Below are 11,977 nucleotides of genomic sequence, written 5' to 3'. Positions count from 1 at the left end.
CAGATCCCTATAGCATCCCACATAGCGCATTTGTGCCCGATCGCAGCGTGGCGCTGTAGGCGGCATCTTTTTTCTCTGCAGCTTCCTGACACTCCTCATCGTACCAGTTGTTCTTTCGGGCTCGCTGAAATCCGACTACTTCTTCGGCNGACTTCGCGGTTTTTGATACCGATGACATCGATGTCATTGGCATAAGCCAGCAATTACACGCTCTTATAGTAAATTGTTCCTGAGCGGTTCAGTTCTGCAGCTCTTATTATCTTCTCCAACATCAGATTAAAGAAGTCACATGAAAGGGAGTCGCCCTGTCTGAAACCCCGTTTTGTGGCGAACGGCTNTCGTTGTTCTCTCGGGCTCGCTGAAACCCGACTACTTTTTCGGCGGCGGTACTTAATGAGCGGGAAATGTGGTTCCACTGCTCGCATATGTCGGTTTGTTGAAGAGTGCTCTCTGAGACCAAGTGTGAGAGTCGAGTAGCGAAAGCACTGGCTGTCTGTTGTGATTACAGCTTTTCGACGTTAAGCTTTCCTTGCAGTTTTGGTCGCACATTTTTTACTGCACAGAGGCGGGTGCGTACCTTGGCTGCAACAAGATAGTGGTCCGAGTCGATGTTTGGGCCTCGGAGTGTGCGTACGTCTAAAACACCGGAATCGTGCCTTCCGTCTATCACAACATGATCGATTTGGTTTCTCGTTTTTCGATCCGTAGACAGCCACGTAGCTTGATGGATCTTTTTATGCTCATCCGAGGCTTTGCCTTGCTTCTTCACTGGAAGTGGTTTTAACGTGGCGGGTCCCAAACCCAGCGCACAACCCATTGCTGGGACGGAGGTGGTTTCGCAACCAAATACCCGTTTATATAGCGAGCCGCTTGCGCCAAGCAGACACCCGCTTGCAGCCGCACCTACTGCTGAACAGACGCTGCAGACTTCAGTGAGCCCTTAAACCGAAAAGAACGACGATTTTACAGAAAACCTGTGATGAAGTTGATGAAACTCCAACGACGAAAACTTTGAAAAGAATTAATCTTACTTGATGTGTGTCGAAATATGAAGCTATAAAGGACCACCATGAATTATTCCTGTTCGTTTACAAAACCTTGAATGAAATGAGTATCTACGAACGTAATGGAAAAATTTTACAGAATTCTATGGATTTTGAATTTTTCGAAAGCTTGCATTCTATCAATGCCATTTACCAGATTTCGTTCCCAATAAGTTGAGAATTACAGACGATCAATTTGGATTTAGTATAAACTGTAGATCTAGTCAAAGATTTACATAATTAGCTCAGGAGGATCCGTGCCTATGTAACTAAATTTTCGAGAATCTACAGCATCTAAAGCATCTACAAAAATGGCAGAATCCCTTGAAATAGAGGCAGCACACAAAAGAATGGTTGGTAGAAAAAAGCATCAATAAAATCCCAAATTTGAGAGTTTAGAAGGCTACTTTCCAGTCACGGTGTTATTTCCATTCCTGGACTTGTACATAAAAGGCTTTGAAGATAAATTCACTAACCTCTAAATATATATATATCTTACTACCGAAAGCGATATTGCACCTACGAATCTATTAGAAGCGCTGTATAATTTTCCTGAGAAGAATTTTCCAAATATCAATATTTTGTTTAGGATTTTTGTGAAGTTACTGGTATCCACTTCAACACCGGAACGGAAGTTTTCTTGTTTAAAAAGAATGAAGACATCCTAAAGGAATAGCATAAATGAAGTAAATCCAATTCTTAACTTGCCTGATTATATAAGTGGTACTGTGGGACGAAGGAGTCGTACATATACTTTTTTCCATTTTGTAGTGGCTTCGCTGCTCTGATCCTCCATTGTGACCTTGGAATAATTGTAGTAAAATGTGTGCACTCCATAATATGCAAATCATAAATGTGTGTATAAACTGTTTGTATGTATCTCTACTTTAGTGCTCATACTCACAACTTTCATCACCTCCAATGGTACTATTTTTATTTCGTGCAATATTATTTAGTTAAACAGGACTACAATAAGTCGTGGAGGAGGCCTATCGGGGAAATCACGTTAAAAAACGCGCCAATTGCACTACCCCACAATAAAGTGTAAATTGTGCATATTATGGAGAGCAAAATTTTATTAATCGCTATATCTCAAAAATGGTAATCCTTAAGAAGACAATTTTTATAACAGTTTTTATACATAATTGCATAATCTACACTTTGTCTCACGTATTTTTGTGATAAACCTTTGACCCTCAATAAATTTTTTTTGCAGACTTAAGATCGATTTGGACTTTTGACATTTCATGTATCCCGCAGCTTTATGCGAATTATTGTAACCTTGAAGGTCTAACTTGACAGGGCTATATTTGAAAAAATTATTTAAACAATTTAATGTAATATAGAATAACAATATGGGTACCAAATGAAAGAGAAAATTCTGCTGCATAAGGACGAAAGATATTGAAAATGTTCTTTTAAAATGTTAACCTTGAGCATCCTTGCAAATTTTCTGTACATATTTATTTTTGCAAAAATTATAGGTTAAGGATTAATATACATGACCATATCCTCGAATTTCGTATTTCCACTTTGATAGCTTAAAAACATAAAAAATAATTAAAATGGCATTTTCAATACCTATTTTTCCTTGTGAACCAAAAAATGAATATTTTTAAATTCTAAAGAACTTTTTCTTATATACCACAGTAACTTTAAAAAGTTGAAACAAAAGACGATTTCCGATGACTTCATCACTGATATTAATGACGAAGATTGAACTTATTGAACTTATGTACTTTATTATGAATTACTTATACTTATGTTTAAAAATAGGGTAAGATTCCCGGCCCTTTAACATGTAGCAGGTAAGAAAGCTACGTAAAACTTTAATTACCTTTGCGTAAGTCCAAGAGCTGATCTTTATATACATACATATGTATTATTGTTATTATGAATACTCAATATAGCCAGAAACTAGCGGATAAAAAAACACTGCTAACATTCAATGATTCGTTTTTTTTTTTTTTTGTTGAAACAAGAGAAGGAAATTATGTTAAATACTCATACGCCATGTGTTCACACGTTTTATCAAACTAAGGGCCGGTTGTTCAATGTCTGGTTATCACTACCACTACACTATCGACAATTTCGACATCATGCATGTAACATGTGATCGATAAAGCAGTCTTTGCACTTAACCGGAGCTTCTACCTCCGATTTGTGCTAATCAGACATTGAACAACCGGCCCTTAATAGGAAAAAAACCATTGATTACATGAACTTTCAAATAACGTCAGAAAATAAACTAAGACAATCACATTTTGATACGCGTAATTACATTTATTTTAAGTGCAATTTGTCTCCTTTGTTTAAATTTTTTGCTCCTTCAATTATTGGTTATGAATTTATTTAATGTTCTATCAAATTTAAATTCTAAAAAACTAGATTAACGTGAAATAATTACATATCATGGAAAATGTTGGGCGTGCCATTCGAACGATTTTAGAGTTAAATAAATAATACGAAAACGGAAGTGACTTATAAAAAATGTGTTGTTGTGTAGCTTTTAAGGCAGTATCACACGATTGGTACATTTGTACAGATTTGCATATTTTTATATTGGGCTATTGGTACAAAATAAAAAATTGGGGCGACAATTTCTTCTTCGGTCACACGATTGGAACAATAAGGCGAACTTCTGTTGAAAAATTTGAAAATATCGTTTTTCATGATTGGGAGAAATGAAAATGTCATATCGAGGTCAACATGTTTTTTTTTTCTGGTAACCCCCCTCTTTTGGGCTGCAATTTAGTTTGGCATCCCCGGAGTTCGGCATTAAGAAGGGTATGGAACGATAGAGGGAGTTCTCCTGATTGTAAATATATATACTTTTAGCCGCAGCAGACTTATAGNTCTTTTGTCTTGAGTTCAGAAAGAACGGAAAATTCTACGTTCAGGTAACATGTGGGGTTCATTTCACCGTCAGGGTAATAGGAAGCGGCAATCATCCTATTTTCGTTTCCACAAAATTTACGTCTGTTTTACTTATGCAATAAGTTGCATGAATTTAGTAGACTTGCGATTTGATATGTTATTCAAAGAAATTAAGAACATGATAATTATGAACATATATTTGACAGTTTCTGATGCTGTGGAGCTATAAGTCGTGTCCAGTGTAGAACTCGAGCTCGAGCTTTGAACTGCGCCAAAATATTGAGGCTTTTCGCCTTAAGTACAAGAAGCACGGCTTTAATGGCCACTTTTGTTTGCTCTATGCCATTTAGTGCCCTTCAAAATACGCCTTCGAGAAGTGATTTACGACTTTTCCATCAGAAACTATGGCCATTGGAAGATGACGTAATAAGTAAAAAAGCATTTTCGAGAGTGCATTTTTAAGCATAATAACAGACCTAGAAAAATAGATGAAATAATTCCAATAGATTTTTGTTATTTAATCCGAAGATCTTCTGCTTCTTTTAACTTCTTATTTCACTTCTTTTGGGCTCATTGCTTTTTGAAATAGTTATGAGCCTATATAAGTTAGAAAGAATATATTATTTTAATTATGGAACAATATCACGTTGAATATCTTACAATATTGCTTGCAAAATGAGTTCTATCTCTAACTAACTAAATAATAAAAAAAAAAAAATACCTGAAAATTCGATGAGTAAAAAAGATGATTCCGGTATAAATAGTTTTCAACCGAAAACACATGGATAGTGAAGAGAATAAGGAAATATTTTATTTTATTGTGAAAGAAGGCCGAAAATGCTCAAGAAAACTAGATTTTCAAACAATTTAGCGAAGGATATTCCGCGCTAAAAAACGTTTTGATATTTTGGACGGTTACATTACGTTAAAAAAATACTGCCAAATTTTATTTTCATATAGAAAGCTAATCAATGATTTTTTGTCGAATACTTTTTTATTGACTCCAAAGTAATACAAGGCAAGCGAAGAGAAGCAAGTATAATACAAAATATAGTATTCCTACTACCCTTCATTTACGGTTTTAACACTTTCTAAAAATCAGAAAATGTAAAACTGTTTCGAAAACTACAGGACTCGTATGTATTATTCGATTCCATTCGATCAAAGTGTAAATAAAAGAAATTATTTTACTTTAACAATTTTCAAAAATTATTCTTTATTTTTGTAATTATATAACTTTTGGCAGATAGATTGGGAAAATGGTGTTAAATATAACATATGTGAATTATAATATATTGAAAGAATTAGAGGAAACAATATACATACATATCATACATGGTGGAATAATAACAAGGTGTTGTCAGTAGCGACGTGTTTGTTGTAATTTTGACAAGATCGGCATGCTTATTTTCAGTGCTGCCGATCTTAATTTTTATACTACTATTCGTTGGGAAATAGTATCTAAAATGTTCCATNCATAATTAATAAAACAATTCATGAACCAAAAACATATGTAGAATAAAACTAGGCGATTACGCATAGTTGTGTGTATGTATGTATGTATGTATGTATTTATATGAATTATTACGTAAATAATTTTTTTACTAAATATGTATTGGATGCATTTTCTGTTATTTTACGTATAATTTTGTTTTATTGGATTTAAAATAAAATGCATAATTATTAACATAATAAAATACACAATATACATATATAAAATAAATATTAATATAAATTGTGTAAATAATTTTTATGAAATGATAAAGTCCTATTATATTTCGGTTAAATGAAAAGTATACAACAAACACAAAAAAACGACTTTTATTTCAGAATCTATTGTTTCAAAAACAAGCAGAAATGGCATGTGTACTACATTCATACGTGCATACATACTTATGTACATATGTACATATAAATGCTGGAAATAGTTTCTAAGGTGCGGCCAGGCCGTGAAAAGGTTAAACGTTTTGGCTGCTAAAACAAACATTTTTTTTTAGTAATGGCCATTGGATAAACTCTGACTGTAAAATAAGCAGTTTTCATTGCATTATTTATATTTTTTTTCAATTGCAGAAACGTTTAAAAATATTTTAGTTTATTTTTTAAGGTTCTTTTGGACTTTTGAATCCTTGTAAAACGGCAAAACTTTGAAAATTTTAATCCACGTAAGACTAAGCAATTTTATGATATTTTTTTAATTTAATTTAATTCCTTTGCTATAAACTCGCTAATTCAATTTCATTCAATATATTATTTAAAATGACACAATGTAAGCAATTTTGGCAAATTGGATGCTAATAATATTGAGTTAAGTCCGAAATTTTTCTAAAATTGTTTCTAGTTTGGTTTTTTAATATCTGTATTTTATAGTTTGGCATACATAGAATATTCCAATATTATTAGAATATATGTAATTATTTTGAGTAAATTTTTTTCAATTATGTATGTATAAATATCATTTGTTATGCATTTATGTAAAAATGTACATATGTCTATAACTGTTATGGGGGGAAAAAATAGCCAGTTGCTAAATTTCCAATTCGAATCGTCGCAATTGCTTTTGTATCGCACTTGTCGGCCTTGTCGATGTTGGGGTGTGCGTCGGCATCGGCATCGGCGTCGCCGTTTTCGTTGGTCTGGACCATTTCGTCTGCTCAACAACATCACTTCCGCTCGAACCGGAAGTGGGTGAACAAAAGGGATTGGGTACGTGCGAATGCCTCTCCAACACTGCTGTAGTTGAGTTGTATGCACTGCGGCTATTTTCTTTTAACGAATTCTTTTTCTTGCTGTATTCGGCATACTGCTGTTGTTCTCGCTGTTGCTGCTGTGGCCACTTATCATCACCAACATCATCATCGTCATCCTCGCAATCATCTTCCCCGCTGTCGCTGTCATTGTCGGCGCTGTAATCGGCAGTTTCTTTTCGGTCAAAATTAGTTTTTGTGTTTGTTTTAGCTGCGGCTTGCAGCGAATCGTTTGCAGTTGTTGTTGTTTTACGTACAAACTCTGTAAAACTATTTAAATTGATGGCATTGCGCTCGGCTATGCACATTTGGCCATCTCGCAGCTTTGGGGCCGATGTTGCAATTCTTGTGGTTTTTGTAGTTGCAATGTGCGTCGCATTTGTTGCTGGTACTACAGTTTGCCTGCATGTCGCTACATCATTGCTTTTTCCCAGCTTCGCCATCCATCTGCTTGCTCCTGCTCTGTTGCTGTCGCTGTTTGTGTTATTGTTGTTGTTGCTACTACATTTAATTCCACTAAGATTATTTATATTAATATTATTATTACTTTGTTCATTAGCATTTTTATTATGAATATTTGTATTTGTATTTGTATTGCTAATATTAGAATTGTTTTTCTTGTTGATATTATTTGAATTATAATTATGATTATAAATATTTTTATTAGCACTAGAAATCTTTGGTTGCTCCACTGGTTTTGTTGTTGTTAAAGTTGTTATTATTCTTGAGGAAGAGGGTTTGTTTTCCTGGCATAAATTTAATGCTCGTATTTCTTCTCTATCGGTTGTTTTTGTTCTCATGGTTATTACCATTTCTGACTTGTGACTATTGTTAGTATTTGCTGTGCCAACTGCAACAGTCGCTGGCTGATCAGCCATCGTTCCCAATTGTTGTTCTTCGTATCTCGATTGTTGTTGGCATTGTTGCATTGACATGCAAAGAATTTCTTCATCTTCTTCTTGTTTCTGGAAACTGGAATTATCTTTGCTTTGACAAATTTGCGACTGGTTTCGCTGATTTTGACCATATGAACTGCCATCGAGCACCTGAACTTGCTCTTCGCCGCTTTCTGTGCTCGATTTTGGTGCTTTTATAGCTGCTTTTGGGTTTAGAGATATTGCTGAGTCCATTGTCACGCTGTTTGATGATGCTGGTGACGATTTCGACGCAGCTATTTCTGTAGGTGGCTCACTTTTGGCGTTCAAAGTACATTTTCTTGAGGTTGTTCGCAGTTTCTTGCCGAATGTGGAAGATTTTAAACCTGAGTTGGTTGTGAATACAAGAGTAGAATTAAATAAGTTATCGTTGTGTTGGAAATATATTATTTTACAAGAAATTTGTTCTAAAGTTAGATGAAGCGATGAAACCATAGCCCACAATGGGGAAAAATTAGCTTGTTTTTTAAGCAATGAAATGATAGTGTGAATAACAAGTGATAGATGGAACGGTATGATGTTTTTGTGAATTTTAATACACGATATGTAAAATAAAAAGGAGCGGGAAACCAAAGTAGCTAATCAAGTTGCACATGCAATTCATTAAATTCTTCACAAGAAGTGAGCCGCTAAATTACGTTTCAAAATAAGTATATAAAATGTGTTTCGTAATTATAGTACATCAGCTAAGCTGCCCTTGAATCCTCATAAAAGCCGTTATAAGACACATTCATATCCTCATTCTGTTGCAGTGATTTTCGCCTCATAACTGTAGTGCAAATACAACTTAAATAAGTGAAAACTAAAAACTTTGGGTATGAACGAGCAAATGGAACTTTGAAGGAGCGAATTAAATCACTTTCGAAACCATAAGTTTTCCAGGAAGCTTAAGTTCAGACTTGACAAAACTTGTCTTAGCCACTTAAGACTTGGAATTATTTATTATACTAAAATTAAACTGCATACACATAATTTTGAAATTTGGATGAAAATTTGCAGAATTTTTCAAAATTTTTGCAGATGTAGGAAACTTTGATGAATACCAGGGTGCCCATAGAAAGTTTGTTTTTAATTTAAAGACCCTACTCTTTAATTTCCTCGTGTTTTATGAGAAATACTTTTGCTTATTTTTATAGATTTTTTAAAAATCATTTAGAGGTAGGGATTTTTCATTTCAGGTCAGAAAATGCGGTTTTGTAGATTTATCAGTGTTTGAATTACTATTTTTTATTAAATTAGGGTGCTCATCGATTTTTTTTTTTTTTGGGAAATTCAAGACCGTACTGGCTAATTTCCTTCCTTTTTATGAGAAATATTATTGCTAAAAATAGCTTCAGACACACAAAAAAAAATTTAGATGACCACACTAATGTATACATATACTTTTTAGTTATAGTATGTACTACATTTGCATAAAAAAATAACCAAAAATATTTAACATAAAAACATTTTGGGCATTGTAGAAAAAAAACTGTGTGCTCATTTTTGGGAGTTACTGTATTATTGAGAGTTAAACTTAACATTTAACAATGAATTAATATTTTCCGCACTTAGAGAGATACGTTTTTCATTTCGTTTTTCATATTATGAAGAGCTGAAAACACTATTTCAGTTGAGTTTCCGGTGTAGCCAGCGCCACCTGTGCGAGGTCAGGGGTGATTAATTTAGCTTCGTATCGTTAAAGAACTGACTCAAAAAATTGAGTATACGGTAAACTATTTTAGATATTCAAAATGATTTTCATTATATCGACGGCTGAGTAGAAGATCGCCCTATCTCTGCAGCCAGTTCGAAAACGCCCTATCTCGGCCAAAGTTAATATGGTCACATAAAATGAATCTAAATAAATGCAACAAACTATCAAACATCATTTTATATCCTTACATTAAAAACTGGCGTTTACATTTTCTTTTTTTTTCTAACAAAACACCGATGATTTATTGGCGATGACAATAATTTATATGAATGGTTTCTAATAATATGTAACCTGATCTGAACAGTTAAAGGTGACCTTACGTCCGAAATCAAGATTTCGAGAAAAACGATCTCAAAGTTAACAAGCCGATATTGATGATCTTGCAAGTTGATATGGTTTCAAACTCATTACTCGGGGTTTTTGAGGAAGCTGATTGCGAATATGGCATCAGATTTGCAAAACTCAAAATGGCGGACAAAGTTTAAATATTGAACATATTTGTTTCAAATTCGTTACTTGAAGGTTATTGGGATCGCTGTTTATGAATCTGGCTTGAAATTGTTGAAAATTCAGCATCTACGGAATGGTGTTGAGCTAAAAAAATTGATGTTTTCAATATCAGTTTGTGGTATACTCCATTGTTGGTTAAATTGGATCCACCATTTCGATTTCTAAAAATCTGATGCCAGATTCGTCATCAGCGACCCCGGAAAACCCCCGAGTAATGAGTTACCGCCATTTTGAATTTAAAAATTGGATGTCATTTGCGTAATCAGCGACCCCAAAGACTCTCGAATAACAATTAATTTTTATGCACTTCTTTTCTACTAAAATTGTTGTACGTTTTTTTTTACCAGTTAAGCTGTTCTTTGAAGTGCATACGTAAAAAGATAATGAAGCAAGAGATGCGCGGTACATTCCATTGAAAAGAGTACATGTTTTGATATAAGCATCAACGAAAAAAATAAAATCGATTTTTTCGAATCTAATGTCCTTTTTAACTGTCTATGTCACTCAAGTCAAATTTATCAGATTTAAATTTCTTCAAACCCTGGTAGGGGGTGTACTAATCAGAATTTAGATTTTCATATTTTTAAAGACTATCCTAGTATATACGTTCAGCGCTCAAATGGCCAATTAAAGTTCACGCTTTCAATCAAAATTTATAAAAAACGCCACCCAGGAAATATTTGTGTACATTCATTTGTACGTTTTCCTTAAGATAATAGAGGTGTACAGTGAAGCAAAAAAATTATCACAGAACAGAAAAACACAGAGTTAGTGAAAGAAACACAGACATAGACAATGAAAGAGACAGAGATAGTGGAATGCTATTGTATGCCGTTACCTTCAAAACTCAGCCTACTTTGAAAATAATACAAATTACTTTGCTTATAACACGGCTCATATGTATAGTAATTTGCATTCAATTCATCATTATCACCATTGTCATTGTTATCGATATTAAGTTCATCATCACAAATAACTTTTCTATGCCCAGCAACATCATGATCTTGAATTTTGTAATCAATATTTTGTGATTCTCTATTAACCAATGTAATCGAAGTGAATGTTTTGGTCACAGACGTTGTAGATGGCGGCTCTACAAAGCAAGCTGATGCAGCTGTTGAATTTGCCGCGCCAATAGTAAGTGGAATTGTACATGTGGATGGCGCATTATGTGTTGACGTCACTACTACATCGGCTGCATTTTCATCGACACAATCATGCAACACAACATGCGCATGCGATATTTGCTATACGTTTGTGAAATTTTTTGTTGTTATTTTTCCATTATTCGCTTGATTTTAACATAATACAGACGTAAATAAAATAAAAATAATACATATGCAGCTACATACATGAGTTTTGCATTAGTAAATAATAAAATATTAGTTACAATTGCTTGCAGAAAAAAAAACAATCAAAAATACGAAATACGAAATAAATAGAAATTTGGAAAACATATATGTAAAAGTGTCCGAAATATGTACATATCGACACCTGATATATGTAAGTCGATATCTCGGCAGCCAGTTCGAAAACGCCCCATCTCAGAAAAATGATCAAGAACTTGATTGAAGAACGTGTTATTTCAGAATTTTATTAAAAACACCCCATCTCAAAATTCGGTTGAAAAATGCTTTCTGAGATAGGACGTTTTCGAGCTGGCTGCCGAGATGGGTCGATGTTCTACTCAGGTATAGATATGCAATTGTATGTACTATACTACAAAATTTACAGAATTTTAGGCAAAATACATATACGCAAGTATTTTATACATAAACTTTAATTATTTAAAACACCCACCTCGCTGTCTTCGCATGCAAGACCATCATCCTTGGTTGAGCATAGACCTTGCACGAATTTTGCATCTGTTGAGGGATCCTCTGAAGCCAAATGTGCCCGAAATTGCTTATTTCTGTTAGATAAAATTTGTAGAATTCAATGGATTTATGATAACTTTTAAATTGTAATAACAGTTTTAAAGTAACATACCTCAACTCCAGCTGTTGCATTTGCTGCAAATGCTTTAACTTTTGCGTTGTACTTCGCAACTTTTCTTCCAATGAAGCATTTTCCACGCATTTTATAGAAAACTTCTCGGAAAAAGATAAAATTTCTCGTCGCAGCTCTTCAAGCTCCTCTCTGAAAAAAAACGATAACAGAAATAAATAC

At 34.0% G+C, this 11,977-nt stretch overlaps 1 protein-coding gene across 8 annotated transcripts in view; it reads right to left on the bottom strand.

Moving 5' to 3' along the window:
* Positions 1 to 5,587: 5,587 nt before the first annotated feature.
* The window catches only part of osp (myosin phosphatase Rho interacting protein outspread), a 320,351-nt gene continuing 313,961 nt past the window's right edge, over positions 5,588 to 11,977 (bottom strand). For 7 of the 8 annotated variants that reach the window (XM_017637949.1, XM_017637978.1, XM_017637940.1 and 4 more), the window contains 4 exons: positions 11,798 to 11,947; positions 11,609 to 11,720; positions 10,647 to 11,055; positions 5,588 to 7,928 (listed from right to left, as the gene is read on the bottom strand). In XM_017637949.1, the coding sequence (XP_017493438.1) occupies positions 6,448 to 7,928; positions 10,647 to 11,055; positions 11,609 to 11,720; positions 11,798 to 11,947 (2,152 nt within the window). In that variant the 3' untranslated portion in view covers positions 5,588 to 6,447. The remainder of the gene's footprint in view (positions 7,929 to 10,646; positions 11,056 to 11,608; positions 11,721 to 11,797; positions 11,948 to 11,977) is intronic. The other variant, XM_017637992.1, reaches the window with a different exon arrangement.

This window comes from Rhagoletis zephyria, unplaced genomic scaffold, assembly GCF_001687245.7.
Source record: "Rhagoletis zephyria isolate East Lansing unplaced genomic scaffold, Rhagoletis_zephyria_1.1 Rzeph_scaffold_00138, whole genome shotgun sequence".
Taxonomy (NCBI): domain Eukaryota; kingdom Metazoa; phylum Arthropoda; class Insecta; order Diptera; family Tephritidae; genus Rhagoletis; species Rhagoletis zephyria.
The sequence above is the reverse complement of the archived record's forward strand: the minus strand, read 5'-3'. Positions and strand labels throughout refer to the sequence as shown.